At 38.8% G+C, this 22,439-nt stretch overlaps 1 protein-coding gene across 2 annotated transcripts; it reads left to right on the forward strand.

The window, feature by feature from the left end:
• Positions 1 to 4,871: 4,871 nt before the first annotated feature.
• Positions 4,872 to 22,111, forward strand: LOC308392853 (outer mitochondrial transmembrane helix translocase-like). 2 transcript variants are annotated; one of them, XM_080876133.1, is made up of 12 exons: positions 4,872 to 5,646; positions 9,627 to 9,759; positions 10,611 to 10,709; positions 10,872 to 10,992; positions 14,489 to 14,689; positions 16,957 to 17,063; positions 18,451 to 18,540; positions 18,905 to 18,955; positions 20,419 to 20,543; positions 20,861 to 20,959; positions 21,072 to 21,170; positions 21,283 to 22,111. In XM_080876133.1, the coding sequence occupies exons 2-12, from the start codon at positions 9,643 to 9,645 to the stop codon at positions 21,428 to 21,430; spliced, it is 1,257 nt and encodes a 418-aa protein (XP_080732259.1). In that variant the 5' UTR covers positions 4,872 to 5,646; positions 9,627 to 9,642; the 3' UTR covers positions 21,431 to 22,111. The 2 variants fall into 2 exon arrangements, with proteins under 2 accessions (XP_080732259.1, XP_080732260.1); XM_080876134.1 differs by having other exon boundaries at positions 4,872 to 5,642.
• Positions 22,112 to 22,439: the final 328 nt, after the last annotated feature.

Here is a 22,439-nt window from a genome sequence, read left to right on the forward strand (position 1 = left end):
ACTATTTTTATTTATTATTTTCTGTTGCTGGTCTGCACCTGGTCAGAAAGTCTTTTTGTCATTTGTTTGATTCACATATGATGGTTTCTGAAGGCAGAAGAACATCTGTAATCACAGCTGCACAAAAGAAAAGAAAAGAAAAAATGTACTGAGCAACATTTAGTTCTGACCCTCACTGCTGATCCAACTTAACCAGGATACTGACAGATACACAAACACGCCTCCAGCATCTACGCTGTGATGAATAGTCTAGCACAGGTTTAAGATTTGTCTTGTAAATCAGGTTAACAAGGATAAACTGGTGCATTCACTTGTTGATAGCTGTTGGTACTGAGGTCTTATTACTTTTAGATTTTTATCTTGTTATATTTTAGCTTTTGGTTTTTAGTTTTGTAACATTTTATTTAACTTTCTACTTGTGTGGAATCAATTTTAAGGATGTTCCTTTAGGTCAGTGGAAAAACAACAGGGTACATGGACCTTACAAAGTGTTTTATGTTTCATTAAACATTTTAGTTGTTCCATCCTGTCAGAAGAGTGAACTAAAACAATTAAAACTTTTTAGAATAATGTAACTTGCACTTATTTTCCTTCAGTTGTTTGAACTATTTGTAGCGACAGAGAACATCAGTCTGATCACAGGAACCTGCTCTTTGTCCGCGACCCTGATGGACTCGCAGACACAGAAACTGCAACATTTAAGATGTTTTTGCTGCACTGAGATTGGAATCAAATCACTTAATCAGACAGTTCATGAACAAAGACAACAGACACAAAAAGAAACTAAAATGTACTGAGCAACACGTACTGGCACTCTGAGCCAGTTTCTCCAGAAAACTGACAGAGACACAAACATGCCTCTTTACCGTCCACAAAGCTGCAAGTTCTGCTGAACACCTCCACACAACTTTAAAGAGAGAACTGATGATTATTATTATGCAGCATTATTGCAAACTCAGTGTGATTTCCATCGAAATCCACTCTATGATGAAACTAAAATATCCTGTTTCTTTCTTCTTCCTATTTTTTAATTTTCCATCCACTCGAGAGACTTTGAGGCTGTTATGTTTTAGAACTTAATGACTGCATTTCTTTTAATGTCAGTGGCAGGTTGAGTGAGATCATTAATATATTAAACCTTTACTGCTGAGTGTCTGTGAGCACTAACAATAATAATAATCATCATTAATAATGTGGCTGACAGCAGCTGCTGTCTTGTATGGTTGTTGTTTCCAGTTCTTTTGCTTGGATCAAACTGAGATCAGTGAAAGAGATTTCTCTGTGATATTTGTTTTTCAAATACACACGCTTACAGCCAATAAGAAGAAGAAGACGGTGGTTTCTATGGTGACACTGCTGTCACAGTTTTGTCTTGTAAAACAGGTTAACAAGGAAATACAGATGCATTTCCTCGTTGGTGGCTGCTTGATTCAGAGGTCTCTTTTAGATTTTTAACTTTGTTAAGTTTTATAATTTGTTTTTTTATTTTTTCAACCGTTTAGTTTTCTTCAACCTTTTGCTTCTGGAGAATCAATTTTAAAGAAGTTCCTTTTGACCTAATAATGAACAACAGGGCACATGGACCAAACACTTTTAAAAAAATCTTTCAGTGCAGCATTTTTCCATCCTGTTGATCAGAAGCGTGTTTGAGGGTTTCAGAGATTTATAACAACAGTAAGTGTTTGAAATGAACCTGACAGGTTGACTAAAGTCTGTGAGCTTTAGGTGGTTGAAGGATTGTTAAAGTTAATGTATGTAGTGAAGTGTTTTGTACTGTTAAGGAAAATATATTCTTTTATTGGTGTCTAAACTGTTAATAGTACTTTGATCAAGTTCCTCAAATTTCACAGACTGTGTGGTGTTTCATTTAATATTTACTTGTCTCAGTGAAATAGTTTCTCTCTCTTTTATCTTTGAATGTGAGGTATTTGTTTTTCACGTCTTGGCTTGCAGCATCTCAAACAGTTGACGAGCAAAGGTGGGCATGTCTTATATGAAACAGCTGACAGGGAAATACAGGTTAGTTTAATTTGTGGGTGTTTGATACAGAGGCACCTTTACCTTCAAATTTTAAACTTTTAAATATTTTATGATTAGATTTTTTCATTTGTCAAATATTTACAACTGTGCAACTTCGTGGTTTTTTATAACAAACCTTCCTTTTAACCTGCTGAGAAACTGACAGGGTATACTGACCTCACAGTTTTTTTGGGGTTTTTTTTGTGTGTTTTTTTTTAAATCTGTCACTGGATAACTTGATTTTCTTTACTAATCGTTACTGTATCATTACTGATTTCTAGAACTGATTCAATTCGATTTGAATCGGGGAAATTAAACTTAAAGTCACATTTTTGGTTGTGATTTTCCAATCTGCAGTTGAGTGAACAACATTTTCAGCTCAGTCTACAAATCAGCAACCTCCTCTGTTAGTATTTAGTAAAAGTTAGCAAAAATTCATTGTGTGAATAAGAAGGGAAATTAAATGCATTTGACTCTAAATCACCGTTTAGGCCTGTCCCTGTAAGACAGCAGAGAACACTGAGTCGCCATGATGGTTTTGTGGTTGGAAGCTGTGCAGCAGATTGCAACACTTCCTGCACTCTGGATACAAAACAGAACCAGCTTCCTCGGTCATGTCTCTTCAGTGTTTCCCACAATCCTTTCTTAGAGATGTTTCAGAGTTGAGGCTAAATGACTCTGAAATCTTCAAGACATCAACAAAATTCATCAGCTATATTTTTTATAATCAGTCTCTTCTTTAAATAGTAAATGATAAATGGCCTGTATTTGTTTAGCGCATTACTCAGTCCCTAAGGACCCCAAAGCCCTTTACACTACATTCAGTTATCCACCCATTCACACACTGGTGATGGCAGCTACATTGTAGCCACAGCTGCCCTGGGGCGCACTGACAGAGGCGAGGCTGCCAGACACTGGCGCCACCGGGCCCTCTGACCACCACCAACTCAAAAACAGGGTTAAAGTAACAGAGTCTCCCTCTTTTGCTGTTTTGTAGTGCTAGTCTCAACCCATACTCTTTATAACACATGTCCACTTAGATTAATATCATACAACTGCAGTCAAAGCTTCTTCCTCTGAAACTGACAGGGTATACTGACCTTACAGTTTTTTTTTATTTTTTATTTTTATCAGTCACTGGATCTCTTGATTTTTTTTTCAGATCCTTCTGAATAACATTAAGTGTTTAATATGACATCTTCAAATCTTTTAGGTAATCTGACAGGTTGACATATGTGAGCGTTAGTGAAATAACCACTAACTGGTTCCGCTGGTTACAGATGGATGTCATGTGGAGTTAGTGTGAGGCATTAGATTTACTGTTGTCTGGTTCAATCTGTAAAAACACATGAAATTAAATGAATTCCATGTGTTTCATCATCTGAAGAAGCAAAAGCTGTCAGACTTTATCTGACGCAATATAAAGAAGAAAATCACCTCAATCACAAACAGGAAGTGTACTCATGTAACAGGGTCATAAATCACATTGTTATAATTACACAAAATGTGTTCTAAACCCCCAAACTGCTCCTTTTATACCTGACTTTTAGGACCTCCAAGCCTGTAGTTATGTTCATTATCAGTTAGAGCCCCTCCTCATTCTTTTCTTCTTCTTTGGTGCAACCCTATAAATACAGTGTACCCCTTTGCCTCTCCCCTTTTCTACAATTGTGGGAGAGGTTGGTGTAATTTCTTTCCCAACACTTTAAAACACTTTAAAACACACATATAATTCATATTTAGCCACTCGGATGTTTCTGATTGTGATTTTAGTTCAATTATTGTCATCATTATGCCTGTTTTTTTGTTAGATGTTATAAGTGTATGTGTGTATCATAAATGTGTTTTAGGCACCATAAATGCTAGCATGAATATATACTCCTTGCTAGCTTGGAAGTTGTGGTGGGTTGAGCTAACCCTCTTCCCCACTGTTTGTATTTGGTCGTAGGAGCTGGAATGGGCAAATTATTTACTTGGAGGCCTTTCTTTCTTTTACCTTTTTTTTATCAGACACAACGCAGAATCACACCGGTTACACTCAGTTACTCTCCTGTACTAGTACTCCTGTACTCTGTTTACAGTCATCTATGTTTCCACTGTTTCTGCTGCTTATTCGTCCTCACTTTAAACAGATGTACTGAGAGACTCCTGCACTAATGTTTTATAGGAAAGTCCAAACAGCCTCACTGGTTCTCCATAAAGAACAAAGATTTGCTCTCTGTGGCTCCAACACAACTTAAAGACAATCAAAGGTGGACAAAGTTCTCTGTGGTTTGTTGGAGGCTACAGCTAAATGCTGCCTCCTCCATAGTACAATATACATGTTTATACAGTGACGTCATTTTGAAGTCCTTTGGCTGATGATGGTCTTTAGTATGTAGCTGATGGTTGATGATGAGATGTTTGTGTTGTTCTGTGGAGATCATTCAAGAACTGAACCTGTTAAACACTCAGACCTGCTTTAGATTTCACCGCTTTAGTTATGACGCACTTATTTATGGTCACCCTACAGCAGCGTAAACACACGTGACTCTAACGTGACTTCCTTCAGAGACGATAAATTGGACGTATTGAGTTTGAACATCCTGAAATGTCTAGAACTATGCCTTTTCCTATTCCCTGTGCCTTTATTCCAGCATTTTGTTTCTGTTGTGGACTTTTTTGGATTTTGATATGTGGCTTATGTTGTTGTTCTTGTTTTGTTGTTCCTGTATGTGTTGTTCTGCTTCTGAGTTTCCCTTGTTCCTGTTTGATTCTGTCTTGTGTGCTTGAGTTTAATTCTACATGCCATGTGTCTTTACCCCGTGATTATTAGCAACTGCGCTCCCACCTGTCTCCTCTCGGCACCTGTTGTGTGTGTTTGAGCTTTTCAAGCAGGCGCACCTCACAAACGCAAATGGGCGATAGAAAACCGATCGGTGCCTATGCAATCCACCGAATGCGCTGGCATGATGTCGGAGCAGCATGAGTAGCCTCCGAGTAACTTTTTTTTTTTTTTTTTTTTGCCGATACCCGTGATACCGCCACCACCACGATGCCGCCCATGTGCAACCACCCACGTCGCCCAAAAACCGCTACTGCTCCAACATGACAGATAAGTCCAAATAAGACATTTTTTTAAAATATTAAATTCATTGTTAGTCTTTTTTTTTGGCACTGTAACGACTGTAGTGACCGTATGAGGCTTCATATGAGCAAGCTCAACCACGACACATAACAATACAAGAATGCAACAGATGAATCTATAATTGAAAAACTTAAGTGTGACAGTGCTTGTATACCTCTATCTGAGGACAGAATACGTTTTACCTGCAAATAAAAATACAAGAAACACATTTTAAACCTAGAGTCCTTCAGAAAGGAACTGGAACATAATTAACGAGGATGACAACTGAGGTCAAAATGATGTTAAGAAATCCAAATCATTAAAAAAAAAAAAAAAAAAAAAGTAAACCGGCGAACCGCATGAATGCAAATAAGATGAACGTTGCCGCTTCCTAGTTTGGAAAGTCACCGCCGTACCACACCTCAGCTGCATCGGTCACGTGATTTCTCCTAAACGATCTCTGCTGCATGACTCTGCTGGAGACTGCTGTTTGTTGACGTCTTCGTGTTTTGCCTCTGTAGGTGAGATTTAATTTTATAAAACACAATATATATACACAATATATATTTGCAACTGTTAGGTTTATATATATATATACAACTGTGAGGCCAAAAAAAAAAAGTCTGTACCAACAAAACAGGTCACACAGTCTAATATTTCGTTGGACTGCCTTTAGCTTTGATTACAGCACAAATTCAGTGCTGACATTGTTTCGATAAGCTTCTTCAGTGTCACATATTCAGTATGTCCGAGTATGTGGAGTGTGCCCTGTAGTGGATAATACTGGGATGCGATCCTTGTGTGTCGGGTTTATGAAGCGATGGTGCTCCGAGGTGTGTCAAAACACCCAGGTCACGCTGGTTGATTTAAAGTTTTGGTGCGTTTCAATCCAGCTGAGTGGAAATAGCTAAGGACTTGGGAAAAGAGGATAACCTACGGACAACCTTACAGTTAGACTACAAAACGCGAATCTCACATCGCCACGGCGTGTTGCCTTGTTTTGTGCCGGTCATTTTAAGAGCGTCCTGTGAAAAATGTCCCTAAAGGGCTACTAAAGACGCTAGGTTTCTGTTTTGTAATGACAGTTGTGAAGCTCTTAGCCTTGTGGCTATTTTTGTTTCACTTTCAGCATAGCAATCTGTCACTAACATTGAATCAAATGTTCAGAAAATGCTAATAGTTTTAGATTTTTTTGTTTGAAATTAATTGTTAATTATATGAGTATTATAAGGACTCTGAATCTCATGATGTTCACATAAGTCTGTCCCAATGTTGCATCATTCACAGTAAAATACAATGCCTGGCCAAAAAAAGACGCCAACTGGATTTAACTAACCAAATAGGTACGAGCCTCATATTGGATAATTACTGCATGGGCGATTATCTTTGAGCTGGCAACAAGTTATTTAACTCCAACTGGTTCCTTGACTTGCTTCTCATTTCATAAACAACCATGTCGAAAGACACATCTCGTGGTTGTGGAAAAGCTGTTAGTATGTTTGAGAAGGGTCAAATCATTGGCATGCATCAAGCAGAGAAAACATCTAAGGAGATTGCAGAAACTACTAAAATTGGGTTAAGAACTGTCCAAAGCATTATTAAAATGTGGAAGGATAGTGGGGACCCATCGATTTCAAGGAAGAAGTGTGGTCAGAAAAAAATCCTGAATGCTTGTGATCAGCGATCACTTAAACATTTAGTAAAATCAAATTGAAGAAAAATAAGGAAAAGAAAAACAACAGTAGAGCTGATTAAAAGTGAAAGTAAGAGCATTTCCACATGCACAATGTAGAGGGAACTGACGGGGTTGGGACTGAAAAGCTGTGTAGAAGCATTAAGATTGGACTCTGGAGCAATGGAAGAAGGTCATGTGGTCTGATGAGTCCAGATTTACTCTTTTCCAGAGTGATCGGCGCATCAGGGTAAGAAGAGAGGCAGAGAAGTGATGCACCCATCATGCCTAATGCCTACTGTACAAGCGTATGGGGGCAGTGCTAGAGCAGGGCGATATGACCATCACGTCACGATATACATTTGAAAATCTGCGATAACGATATAACTGACAATATAATTGACACTAGACAAAATACTTTACAACTCCTCAACTTTATTATTGCAAAAAAAACCATCAATGTATTTTCACTTAAACAAGCAGCTTTTTTTTTAATGTGCATTAAAGTTATATAGAAAATTTAACGGTGCAAATGCAAATTCCTTGCTGTCAGTTTAACCAAAAGGCATTTCCAGTGGAAATTGGCCGACATATCCTCAGCATAACCATGTATAATATCCACAAAACTTAAAAAGAGGTTACACACACACAATACGGTAATATTATGTTGAAGCACAGTACGTATCACTCCGCGAGGCTCCTGCCTAAGATAGCTGTAATGCTCCGACAATCCATCAAGCGGTGCTGCGGCTTCATAGCTTAGCAAAGTCGTACTGAAACATTTGACAGATTTTCGAGCGCCGTGTACATAAAATCGTTTCGAGATCAGTAAACACAACCAGAATTCATACATAAGGCACACGGGATTGTAAGGGGCACTGTCGATTTTCAGAAAAATCAAAGGATTGATTTTAAGTGTGCCGTATTTTCCAAAAAACACGGCAATAACGACGGCCCGCTAGCATACGCTACCAAAAATAGTGCTTTGTTGTGTATCTGACGGACGAAAGCTAAACCAGTTCCACACCAGTGAACTTGCAGCATTTTTACAAACCAATTCTGGTTCATCCATTTCATTCAACGATCCACTTTCACTCTTCTCATTCTGCGTCGCCGCCATGTGCGTATGTAAACAAAGGCACTGTGCATGCGCGTTTTACCCATATTCTATTGCCATATTTCATTTTCCTATCGTTGCCCAACATTACACCGGTATTACCGTGAACGGTATGATATAGCCCAACCCTATGCAGTGCTAAGATCTGGGGTTGCTGTAGTTGGTCAGGTCTAGGTTCAGTAACAGTATGTGATCCAAGAACGAGGTCAGCTGACTGCCTGACTATACTGAATGACCAGGTTATTCCATCAATAGTTTTTTTCTTCCCTGATAGCATGGGCATATTCCAAGATGACAATGACACGATTCATCGGGCTCAAATTGTGAAACAGTGGTTCTGGGAGCATGAGACATCATTTTCACACACGAATTGGCCACCACAGAGCCCAGACCTTAACCCCATTGAGAATCTTTGGGATGTGCTGGAAAAGGCTTGGCACAGCGCTCAGACTCTACCATCAACAATGCAAGTTCTTGGTGACAAATTAATGCAACACTGGATGGAAATAAATCTTGTGACACTGAAGAAGCTTATCGAAACAATGTCAGCACTGAATTTGTGCTGTAATCAAAGCTAAAGGCAGTCCAACGAAATATTAGACTGTGTGACCTGTTTTTTTGGTACAGACTTTTTTTTTGGCCTCACAGTGTATTTCCAGCTATAAATGAAGTGTTTATTCGGTCTTTGTTGTCCATACACAGATACACAGAGTAAGATATTGAAGTGTTTTGTTTGAATAGATACATCCTCCAAGGAGTTAATATGTAAATTACCAGATATTAACTTAAGTTAATATTCAGTTAATGTGTTCTGTTTCAATAAAATCCTGTTATTTTTAGAAACAATTGTTGTGGCTCACTTGTAAACACTCAGCGTGAGGAACAAGTGAAGAGTTTTTGGACAGAACCAAAATTTTTAGCAATCTGCCTGTTGGAGCCAAGTCCAGGCCAATATTTTACTCAGTTACATCATGGCATATTTAAGTATTTGTCATGATCTTTAAGTTTCTATTATAATCTTGATCATTTTATGTTATATATATGTTATATAGGTTATATAGGCTGTGCTCCATAAATTAATCCTGCTTTGTTAGTCTGTTGTTGTTGTAAAGTGTTGATAGATGTCGTAAAGGGGGTGCGTATTTGGCCCGCGTGCGGAGGGGTGTGGGTAAAAGGTTCGGTAAGCAAGCAGGACGTGGAGCAACAGTTTTCTGACCGTCGCCGTTTTAATGTTTTTTTTGTTGTAACATAAAGGGAATGTAAACGGAGCTCCCACCCGAGGCATTTGTTTTGTACCTTTCGATTTGTATGGAAAATAAATGTTTTGCCCCTTTTTTCCTTCGCCTCGTTTTTGCTACCGGAAGGCATCCAAGCGACTTAACAAGAGCACGAGTCAGAAACTTTACGTCCTGCAGAAGCGGCAAAGAAGGACCGAAGGTTGCCGCTACAGTGCCCACAGTTTTGAGTCATCCATGTAAACCGCTGATCTCAAAAAAATTTCTCTCAGTTTCTTCCTGAACTTTGTAAAACTCTAGATGAATGGGCATTTTTTAGACTCCTGTCCTTCATAAAGCATTTGTTTTCCGCACAGTAATAACAAGCAGTGAGTGAGAAAGTGAAGGTCAGGTGGTGAGCTGTCTCATTCCTGCCGTTTGTATTCACCTTCCTGCATTTTCTACATTAATATCTGTGTAAACCTGTTTTTGTCTCAGAATCTTTGAAGTGACAATGGCACCAAACCTTGCACCAGTTGGAGGCATCGCTCTTTTTCTGAGTTTAGGCTTAGGCCTAAGCCATCTCATATACTCATATATCATGAAGCAGCGGGAGAAGCCTCACAGGCAGGTGAGGGGGTAACCAAGTTTACTGCAACAGGTTTTGTCTTCAGATATTTTTGTGTCTCACCTTAATGCAAATGATTTCTGATTCTTTTTCATGTTTAATCTCAGATTTGCTGATGTGCAGGTATTAACTGATCATTTCAGTGAATATTTAATTGTGCCTTTCTTTTGATTTGTAAAGATAATGACATTTTTAGAATTATACTTTAAAAACATCTTGAGTAATAACTACACAGAACAAGCTTTTGTGCAAACAATAAAGAAGACAATCATAAACACAGTTAATGTCAGCACCACTCTGAATCACTCAGTCTGAGCACAAATATCTAAAAAGAATGGATTGAAGTTGCTCATAATCAGATCTGCTAGGAAGGTTTTACAGTAGGATGAACATTTTTAACAGGATGTCGCCAAAACTATGTAGGTTCCAGAAATCTCTCCTATCACCTTTTCCAAACCTCTTTTCTTTCACCTTGATGAAAGCATCAGAGGTTAAGGAAGAGTGGGTACGAAAATTCACGAAGACTTTGTGAGTCCTGCACTGAGAGTCTGTCGGATTGATGCTATGACTGTAGTGATGTGGACACTGTACTGGTCCGTCATGATCCATTTTTTGGTGTATTTTAACTTTCATCCTGTATCCTAAGGAGATTGAAAGTAAAGCAACTGGGAAACCAGCTACTTTTCTTTCCAAGCTCCTTAGATTGCCATGACCCAGATGACTGAGAACCTACACATACACATTTCATCCTGTATGTTTTATTTAAAAAAAGTCTCCTGCTGATGAGGACAGTATGATGCTGAGATAGAGCACAGGCTGAGTCTTTGATTTGTTTCTGGTTTTGCGTCTTTCAGGAAACGACGAGGACAGGTCAGAATAAAGCTAAAAATGTTGAACTCTCTGCATATGAACAGCGCATTGACGCTCACCGGGTTGACCCGCAGGCCATGCAGGTAATCTCACTTTACGCTATGTGTTGTTTAAACTGAAGCTGTACATATAAACAACAGAGAACTGACAGTACCCAGTACTGGCACAAACAGGAAGTGTGTTTTTTTTTTTTCCTCCATCAGTGCTAGCAGGCAATATTCATCCAGATTTTTTCCTGTGTGCAGATCACATGGAGGGATATCGCAGGTCTGGAGGAGGTGATCAATGAGCTAATGGAGAAAATTATCTTCCCCGTTCAGAACAGACATCTGTTCAGGGAATCCCGGCTGCTGCAGCCACCCAAAGGTCAGCAATCATTCACTTTTTTGTTGTTGTTCAGGATTCCTATCAGCATCAGCCTTTGCCTGATTCTAATGGGTCTTAGATGGGATACAAAATTGCCTTAATCAGGGCACCCACAGAAACTTTAATCAAAATCTACATAGGATGCACAGCTTTTAATCATTGCATTACATCTGTACTAGATATAAACAATAAACATTTGTTGTTTGCTGTAATTTCCATTTTGATTATATTGTCATCTGCACTCTTTTACTTTAGTTCCAAGATTATAAGTTTACTTTTGTTCTGAAGATGTAGCAGACATGTTCTTTCCAAGGGTGGACATAAGAGGGCGGTGACAGACTGGACTGGGGTGGCTGTAGCTCAGGTGGTAGAGCAGGTCAGCCACTAACCAGAAGGTTGGTGTTCGATCTGTTCCAGTCTTGCCTTGGGCAAGATACTGTTGCTCTCCGATGCATCCATCGGAGTGTGAATGGGGGCGAATGGGTGAATGAATTTGTTGTATAAATAAAGCGTTTTCAGTGCTCAGACAGAGTAGAAAAGCGACAGCTGACTGGGTGGTCAAGGCTCACTAGAACCGACGAGAACAGCGAACTCCCGGCACATTATTTTCAGACCCCCCGCGGTATTACGCTACTCAGGTTAAACATGATATTTAGGGGTCAAGTTTATTTATATAGCACATTTCCAACAGTCCGTGTGGCACAAAGTAATGTAAATGTAAAATGCCAGCAAAACAAATAAATACAATAAGTCAATAAAAACAACTAAAACAATAACTAAGACTGTTAAAACCAAAATGCTTGGGTCAAAGTGTGTTAAAAACCAGACCATAAAAATGTGTCTTCAGTAACGATTTAAAGAGATCAAGTATTTGTGCAGATCTAATATATAAGGGAAGACTATTCCAAAGTCTAGGACCTGCCACAGAGAAAGATCTGTTAACATGAGACTCCGTGGAATGGATAACATTAGTTTTGAACTGGATCTCATGGTTTTCTCTGGAGCATAAATAAATAGAAGCTCAGACAGGTAAGAAGGGGTTTTGGCTGTTAAGTGCCTTAAAAACAAAAAGAAAAAGTTTAAATTGATATCCTGTAAGAAACAGGGAGCCAGTATAGAGAGGTTAAAACTGGGGTTATATGCTCCTTCCGTTTAATGCCAGTTAGCAGACGAGCAGCTGCATTTTGGACCAGCTAGAGACGATAAATAGAGGCCTGGTCCAGACCAAAGTACAAAGAATTGCAGTAGCCCAGTATTCAAGCAATAAAGAGATGAATAACACGTTCAAAGACATTAGCTGGAAGGTATGGCTTTACCTTGGCTAGTTGTCTTAGATGAAAAAAGCTGGATTGGACTACTGCGCTCACCTGCCTACACAGTTTGAAGGAACCATCAAGGTGAGGTTTTTTACATTTGTCTTACAATAGGAGGAAAATAGGCCCACATAATCAATGTGATTATTAATGAAGTTACCAAAAATGACAACTTCTGTTTTGTTTTCATTTAATATTAAAAATTTTAAAGACATCCACTGTTTGATGTCATCAAGGCAGCGTAATAGTAGCTGAAGTTGGTCTGTCCCTGCTTTTAAAGGCAGATAGATCTGCAAGCCATCTGCAAAACAGTGGAATGAAAGGTTGTACCATGAGAAAATAGACCCCAGTGGCAACATATACAGCGCAAACAAGGCAGGACCCAAAATCGAGCCTAGACGTACACCATAATTAAGAGGGGCTATTTTGGAGCTATGGGGCCTATGTTGACATAAAAACGCTTTCCTGATAAATAGGACAAAAACCACTGGAGAGCAGACCCTTTTAGCCCAGCATATAATTAATAGCAGGATATCATGGTCAACCGTGTCAAAGGCTGCTGACAGGTCTAACAAGAAGAGGGCAGCAGGAGTGCCAGAATACAGAGTTAAAAGAATATTGTAACTCCCTCCAAGTTGAAAAACGGACACAAGGCGTTCTTGATTTTCACTGGCATTTATTGCACAAAGGTCTCACCAACGATGCTGTGAAAACTGTACAAACAACATAAAATAGTCAATTTCCACAGTAAATTGTTCTCATAGAGAATAAACAATAAATTATATTATTCAACAACATAAAAACATTCACAATTTGACCTTTACAAAATGTCAACATATTACACGTGACTAACATAAACTCAACAGTTTTGTCACAAACAGACATCTTATTTTTCTACCAACAAATTGCATACCTCATTGGCCGCATTTAATTGAAGCGGTTAATGAAAATGGATCTTGCAGTGCACACTCTTTCCCACAGCTGGAAAACTTTGTTGCATGGTCTATAGTGGTCCAACGGATCAGAAATCTCACGGTTCAGATCGGACCCTATTAGAGCACTTTGCTCTCGCTCTGCAGGCCTACTTGTTGTTCCTAGAGTATTTAAAAGTAGAATGGGAGGGAGAGCCTTCAGTTTTCAGGCCCCTCTTCTGTGGAACCAGCTTCCAGTTTGGATTCGGGAGACAGACACTATCTCTACTTTCAAGATTAGGCTTAAAACTTTCCTTTTTGCTAAAGCATATAGTTAGGGCTGGACCAGGTGACCCTGAATCCTCCCTTAGTTATGCTGCAATAGATGTAGGCTGCCGGGGGATTCCCATGATGCATTGAGTTTTTCCTTTCCAGTCACCTTTCTCACTCACTATGTATTAATAGACCTCTCTGCGTTGAATCATATCTGTTATTAACCTCTGTCTCTCTTCCACAGCATGTCTTTATCCTGTCTTCCTTCTCTCACCCCAACCGGTCGCAGCAGATGGCCGCCCCTCCCTGAGCCTGGTTCTGCCGGAGGTTTCTTCCTGTTAAAAGGGAGTTTTTCCTTCCCACTGTCGCCAAAGTGCTTGCTCATAGGGGGTCATATGATTGTTGGGCTTTTCTCTGTATCTACTGTACAATATAAAGCGCCTTCAGGTGACTTTTGTTGTGATTTGGCGCTATATAAATAAAATTGAATTGAATTGAATTGAAGAAAGAAAGGTTGGAAACAGAGGGAAAAGAAGGACGCTAGGAAGGGGTCAAAAAGAAGTTTAGTAGAAAGAGCAAGGTACACGTGTATTTAGAAAATTTAACCAGAAGTAAAATCAGTATAGAAAACTCATAAAAATATATAATTTCAAGCTCATGTGCCTCATCTGCCCTATAGTCATTACAGATTTATTATGGGAAAAGGGATGTTTTGTATTTTTATTGTAGTAGTTTGCTTTTTAACAATCAGCAAAATAATATAAAATAAAGTAAGCTTTAAAATAAATAGGGGTAGCCAATCATATTTCTTTGGGGTCTTTAGCAACTGACTCTGAATAATATTTAAGATTTAAGGGGGAAAAAAAGAAGGAAGTAGTGCAGGGAAAATGTTAAGGAAGGAAGAAGGAAAGAAAAATCAGAAATAATAAAAAATGAAAAATGGGAAGAAGTGACAAACAATATTTTAACCAGTGTATATTCCCATTGTCTTCACAACAGGTGTGCTGCTGTATGGACCCCCAGGATGTGGTAAAACACTCACTGCCAAGGCGACAGCAAAAGAGGCAGGCTTTACTTTCATCAACTTGAAGCCGAGCACGCTGACAGATAAATTTTACGGAGAGTCCCAGAAACTGACTGCTGCTGTGTTCTCATTGGCGTCCAAATTAGCCCCAACGATCATCTTCATTGACGAGATAGGTGAACAAGACACGCACACACACATTAAGTTGACTAAAACAAACCAAGTTTCAGTTGACTACAATCTGATAACATTTAGTGGCAATATTTCCATACTCTACCTTAAAATTTTGACATAAGAAAATTCTAAACAATGGTATGTGCTTTTTAAATAAACAAAATAGTAATAATAGTAATAGTAATAATAAAATATAAATTAAAAATATAAAGAAACCGATTTTGCTTTTAGTGAACTTGGTCTGCACAACCAGTGCAAAGAGAGATGTTAATGTGCTTTAATATTTGGCCTTAATTATATGCATTTTGACAAATACCATAGACAATACGTAGGTGATCGATTTATGGATTAAAATCGATTCTGGCTTGGATAACGTGATATCGATTCATTAAAATCCTGAATCGATTTTTCAATATGAATTTATTTTGCCCAAAATGCCAGAATCTCAGGTTAAACCTCACAAAATTTCAACAACCACCAAACAGCTAAAACAGTAAATGAGAGCAGGTACACTGATTGTGCACAAAGACATAAACACGGATCAGAATCAGTGAGATGTGGCAGCACGGTCACGGTCGGGGCTGAAAGCCGACAGCTCGCTGATTCTGATGTTTCGGCGGGTCCACGCTTTGTGTTCACACCGTTTTTGCATTTCATCTTGAAGCTGCAGGTTTTATCTCTCTTCAAACAATATTGACTGAACCAGCCGCAAAAGATGATCCAAACTACGCTTCACATAAACATCGTCATGAATTCCTTTTTACTTTTGCTGTTTTGCTTCTACCATGATAAAATCACACTTCATGCGCAGCTCTCTTTCTCTCTCTCACACACACAGTGTACTTCAAGAACAGTTTCCCGTCTAATAATCTGTTTAATTCTGCATTATTCGCTTGCTTGTTACACACAAGTCTACTGTTCTTACAGCGCTGTCGGTCGCTGTTTTTTTGATTGCGGCTGTTTTGGAAGGGTCTGCTTTGAGCCCCTCGCTTGAGAAAATGTGTCCGACATAACTGACCTGATTCAGCCGGAATTTGCTCTTTAATGGGTTTAGTCGCAGGTTTACTTCTCTAGCACGATCAAGGACTTTTCCTTTTACTTACTTCCGAAAAGAAAACCTAATTTCTGCTGTTCAATACTGAACAAATTTAGCCCACGTCCACACGTACACGGGTATTTTTGAAAACGGAGATTCTCCGTTTTCGTTTTAAAAAATAATCCCGTCCACACGTAAAGGCAGAAATGAAGGAAAACGCTGCTAGGAACATGCCAAAGCAACAGGTGGCGATATATTCCTAACCGTGCAGAAATGTTGGCCAATCAGAAGTCTACAAGCCTCGGTGGGAAAAAGTAAACAAAGCTGGGGCATAGAAGCAGAACCGAGTTGTATGTGTGGAGGGATAGTAACTGTGTGTGTATATGTAAGCATTTAAACACTGCAGAGAGTACAATTAACAGTAACAGTATTGTAGAAATTCATTTCACCGAAACAATAACGTGGCGCACAGTGTGACGTCAAAAAATGCGCACACCTTTGACGCTGCGTTTTCTCCGTTTTTCCCGTCCACACATAAATGCAAAAACTGATTTTTCAAAAATATCCACCCTGGCCGGAGTTTTTAAAAATCTCAGTTTTCAGTGACTGAAAACGCCGTTTACGTGTGGACGAAAGGTGCAAACACATAGAAAAATCTGCGTTTTCAAAAATACCCGGGTACGTGTGGACGTAGTCTTAATCCTTTTAAAATTATGCAAAATTGCAAAACACTTTGCTGTGTCTCTAATAAAACCTCTGTAACTTTGCTCTGCTTCACTTCTACAGAATCAGCTAATGTTCATATGGTGATCAATGGTTTTCTTTCGTTTTTGATCTACTGCAGAATATTTTTATAAAATCCCAGGCCAGGAAAATCACCTTCATGTTTTTCTGTGTTTTATCCTCAGCTACTTTAACACAAAGGCATCTGCTGTGATGCTCACACCTCTGATAAAGTCTCGCAAGCGTCAGCTTTCTTTTTATAGATATAAAAATATGGAAATGTACTGATACGTGATCAGAATTATAATATTTCTGACTGTCTGAGGCAAAATTTCCCCAATTCAAATTGAATTGAATCGAATCGTGGATTGAATCGATTCTAGAAATCAGTGACGATACCCAGCTCTAACAATACGCAGGCAAAAAATGTAAACGGAAATTTACACTAAACATTTTCAAACAATGAAATCCGAACTGAAATAATAAAACTATTCTGCGTTTTTTGAACAGATTCATTTCTGAGGAATCGATCCAGCACCGATCATGAAGCCACAGCTATGATGAAGGCTCAGTTTATGACTTTGTGGGATGGACTAGAAACAGACCACCAGTGCCAGGTATGCACACGTCGGAATAGCTTGGGTTCAGTATGGAGTCTCAAGAGATTCACTGACTTGTGGATGTGTTATGGAGGGGAATTTGTCTCAAAAGGGTTGCAAATGCGTACAATGTGATCCACAAGCATAAATTGATTCACAAATGTTTACAGGGATTTGTGTGTAATGTTTGAGGACACGTGAGCGCATGCTTCAATCCACACGCAAATAAGAAGCAATCTGACCACACGTAAAACTATTTTACAAATGCCTACATCTAAACCTGATTAAAAACAGATCATCACCAGTGGAAGCCTAGATGTCCAAGTTTTACACTGGGACTTGGAAAGCAGCTTATATTTCTGGATCTGTGCAAAGCTGGCAGCGTTAAATTTGTCTCAAAACCCTGCAACATGATCTGTGCATATCAGGTGATTCTTAGTATTTAAGGTTTTATAGGTGAGCAAAATAGATGGTACGTGTAGTTTTAGACATGTTTGTACATCATCACTGATTTCTACCACTAATTCAGTTCGGATTCAAAAGGTCCCGAGCAGGCCAATCAAGTCAATTCAATTTTGACTCAATCAAAAATATTATAGCTATGATCATTTATCTTCAATTCAATTCAATTTTATTTATATAGCACCAAATCACAACAAAAGTCGCCTCAAGGCGCTTCATAGATACAGAGAAAAACCCAACAATCATATGACCCCCTATGAGCAGCACTTTGGCGACAGTGGGAAGGAAAAACTCCCTTTTAACAGGAAGAAACCTCCGGCAGAACCAGGCTCAGGGAGGGGCGGCCATCTGCTGCGACCGGTTGGGGTGAGAGAAGGAAGACAGGATAAAGACATGCTGTGGAAGAGAGACAGAGGTTAATAACAGATATGATTCAATGCAGAGAGGTCTATTAATACATAGTGAGTGAGAAAGGTGACTGGAAAGGAAAAACTGAATGCATCATGGGAATCCCTGGCAGCCTACGTCTAACGTAAAGCATAGTTTTGATCTACTTTTGCTCCTAGTTCAGTTAATTTTGGTCAGAAATTGATAAAACCCACTGTTTGAGAATCTGATATGGAATCTGTTTACCTGCTCTTTAATCGTTTGCTGTTTTAACTGTTTGGTGGTTGTTAAAATAGTTTTGTGAGCTTTAAGATGAGATTCTGGCATATCGGATTATTCAAATTAAAATCGATTAGAATTGGGCATTGATTTTATTTCTTTTTTAAAACCCACTCCTATTTTCAACCCTTTTGAGACATATTTCTCTCTCCATAATGTATGCACTATATGTGAATCCTAACATAAACAATCAGATGATCGATATACTGTTCTTAGTTTTAAGATGTTTGAAGTTTCAGCCTCTGTGTGTAAAGCTGATGAAAGTGTACTTTGTCAGGTGATCATTATGGGAGCCACCAATCGTCCTGAGGACATAGACCCTGCCATCTTGAGGAGGATGCCCACCAAGATCCACATCAAGCTGCCTGTATGTCCTTTTCAAAATAAGTCTGACTGTTTTTTAAAAACAAAAGAAAGAAAGAAAAACAAACAAACATGGAAACTGACACAGCAGTGTACCCTCTGAATTGATCGCTTTGCCTGGCATGGCAACATCATCACACAGTCATTTCTATTTTTGCCTGCTGTTAAAGCACAGGACTCTCAAGTATTCTATGTCACCACTCAGATAATATCACCACATTAGAAGTGATAAGGTAGAGAAGACATCAAACCCAAAGAAAAGCATTGCTACATTTTTTTCCCAAGAAGTTTTGTGCTTGTCTAATGATATATCATTAAAATGACAGCAACAGAAATTGTCTGACAGTGTGTTTTTTTTTTTCGTGCAGAACTTTGAGCAGCGCAAGCAGATACTCAGACTGATCCTGGAAAATGAGACGGTAGGTTCACAGCAGAAGGGAAAAAGTCATGTGACTGAGATATTAATCCTTATGATCTTACATTATTTTACCAACATGGTTCTTCTTCTGCTCTTTTAATACAGTTAGCACAGGAAGTTGAAGAAAACAGTAAAGAGTGAAGTAAGAGTGAAGAAAAAGAAACAGCTTTAGTGAAGGTTACAAATGATCTTCTTATGGCTTTTGACAGTGGACTCATCTCTGTGCTTGTCCTGCTAGACCTTAGTGCAGCGTTCGATTCTGTCGACCATAATATCCTATTAAAGCAATTAAGATAAGATAAAACTTTATTAATCCCTCGGGTGGGTTCCTCTGGGAAATTCGGTATTAGAACATGCTGCAGGTATTACAGGTACTGCGCTGCAGTGGTTTGTATCATATCTATCTAATAGACTCCAATTTTTTTCATGCAAATGGAGAGTCCTCTTCACACACTGAGGTTAATTATGGAGTTCCTCAGGGTTCAGTGCTAGAACTAATTCTGTTTACATTATACATGCTTCCCTTAGGCAGTATCATCAGAAGGCATAGCATATGCCTATCTGCTATGCAGATGACACAGAGACACTACTACTACTTTTAAGATTAGGTCTAAAACTTTCCTTTTTGCTAAAGCATATAGTTAGGGCTGGACCAGTTGACCTTGAATCCTCCCTTAGTTATGCTGCAATAGACGTAGGTTGCCGGGGATCCCCATGATGCATTGAGTGTTTCTTCTTCAATCACCTTTTTCACTCACTATGCGTGGACCTCTCTGCATTGAATCATACTTGTTATTAATTTCTGGCTCTCTTTCACAGCATGTGTTTCATCTTGTTTTCCTCCTCCCTGTTGTTGTGAATTGGCACTGTATAAATAAATTGAATTGAATTGAAAAAAATAATAATAAGGCATTGAGGGGAAAATGAAAAGGGGTCAAGAAATGGAAAATCAGGTATTATAGGGATACAAGGGAGGAAAAGAAAGGGGGAATTGAAGAAAACAAGGAAGCATTAAGGAAGCAACAATGGAAAAATAAAGGGATACAGAGGGAAATATTGGAAAAAGGAATAATGAAAGGGAGAAGAGACTAAAGAAAAGGACTAAAACAGGGTAGTAGGGAGGAGAGGGGTAAGGAAAAAGGAGAGAATACTGGAAAAAGAAGCTAGGAAAAGGAGAGGAATATAACGAAGGAAGGAAAAATGACATCTATGAAAAAGGAGAAGAACAGGGAAAGAGAAATAATAGTAATTAAGGAAAAGAAAATGATGGTGTAAGTTCAGTGGTGGAGGGAAATGAAATTAAACTAGTTCTTCCGATTCTTCTGCTACACTTATGCAGAGCTATTTCAAATACAGGACAGGAGCTGTCATGTAAAATTCACTTTGTCACACTCTTCTGACAATCAATTCAAGCTCACACTGCTTGATCAGATTTTTGGAAGTTGATTGATTCCTCATTTGTAGGTGGATCCACTGATTAACTTCAGCCACATCGCTGGGGAAACTGAGGGGTTCTCAGGAAGTGACCTCAAAGAGATTTGTCGTGAGGCAGCACTGCTGTGTTTCCGAGAAATCATGGATTCTGACACGTAGGTGTTTGGTATTTCCAAGTTAGAGTGGGTGCAGTGACAGGACGTTTCATATTTTAAAATGCATATAGGTATTATCAATTATTAATAAAATAAACATTCAGAGCTGATGATATTAGTTAACTTTTTCATGTTCATTAGGACAAATCACGCACACACTTGCCAGTTAGTTGAAATGTTTTTTTCTTTTTCTTGTGAATCTGACACACCTGTTACTTTCCCAGTGAGGAGGCAGTTTTTATGATTGAACTGAGTGATGTAGATTTGATATTTGAGTTCAGAAGTTCACTTGCTGTTTGCTGATTTCTTTCTCTCAGCCTTTCAATTGACCGCATCCGTCCAATTAGTCAGGATGACCTCCAGAACGCTACAAGAAAGATGAAGAAGTCCAAGATTCCTGGTGGCCACAGCACAATGTTGGATATAATAATTTTTTACTTACATAATATTTCAAAGCATATACATCATTTATACCAAATTTTTGTTGCCATTTGCTAATCTTTGCTGAATGTTTGATTTCTCTCTCAGCTTTTCAATTGACCCCATCTGTCAGACTAACCAGGATGACCTCCAGAACGCTACAAGGAAGATGAAGAAGTCCAAGATTCCTGGTGGCCACGGCACAATGTTGGATATAATAATTTTTTACTTACATAATATTTCAAAGCATATACATCATTTATATCAAATTTATGGTGCCTTCCGTTAATCTTTGCTGAATGTTTGATTTCTCCCTCAGTTTTTCAGATGACCCTATTCGTCAGATTAATCAGGATGACCTCCAGTCCAACACTGCGGGAAGATATGGCATGCTGATATTGTACATAATCATATTTCTAATCATAGTAATTATTTATTTTATTTTTAGGCACACTGAAAAAAAATAATCTGTTGAATTAACTTGAAAAAAAAATATGTACATCAATTGCACACAATAAGTGTTGGAATTGTCTTTTGTGCTTAGAAACATATAATCATTTATGCTTAGATATATAATCATTTGTGTGCTGATAAAATATCTTATCCTTATTAGGTCTGATAAGAGTCTGTGTACACTTGGGTACCATGAGATGAGTGGAAGCAGCCTGGACGTTATAATTTCCATTATAGCTGTAGAAACCAGACTGTCTTGTTCGTTATCTCAAACTGTAAGACTTCACACCTTTAAATGACCCATTTCAAGTTCTTGTTTTTATAGTTTAGCAAGATGTTTACTTCTGCTTCTCTGCATACAGTTTAAGTTCATTGAGAGGTCATATGTCTATGTATAGTATGGCTGGAAACACACACACATGCACCTACACTCACAGGATACGGACACTGTAGTTGTTGTTCAGAAATGCTGCTTAAGAATGCCACATGTATTTGTAATTGCATATTCATGAATGATTGCTTGCTGACAATAAAAAGGGTAGCGAAGGAATCAGTCGAAGTTGGTCGAGTTCAGGTGAAGGAATCTTTTCCTCAGCTTTGACTGACTTCCCTCACGAGCCCCAAAGACAAAGAGCTCTGTCTTGCCTTGTTTTGTCGTGCAGTTAGTGGTCTTGTATTCCAGCGGGGTTTGTGGCTAGATAAACCCAACATAAATTGGTCCTTCGATTGCCGGATTCCAAAATCTACATTCATCGAGGAGGGGAAAAATGCGCCGAAGTCTGACGTCAGCAAGGACTCATGGGAGCACCTGCAGAAAAGTCCTGGCATGTAAATTTGTGGGCAGGCCGGTGATATAGCGTCTGTTTTCTTCTCCTCGATGAATGCGTCGGTCGCGTGGTGTGTGTAAAAATAATTTGTGTGTGCGTAAAAAAGATTTGTATGTGTAAAAAGAATTTGTGTGTGGACTTAGCCAAAAAATACGGGTGAAACTCTGCACTCAAATTTCAAATTACAAGTATGAAT

This window comes from Rhamphochromis sp. 'chilingali' (assembly GCF_963969265.1).
Source record: "Rhamphochromis sp. 'chilingali' genome assembly, chromosome: 1".
NCBI classification, from domain to species: Eukaryota; Metazoa; Chordata; class Actinopteri; order Cichliformes; family Cichlidae; genus Rhamphochromis; species Rhamphochromis sp. 'chilingali'.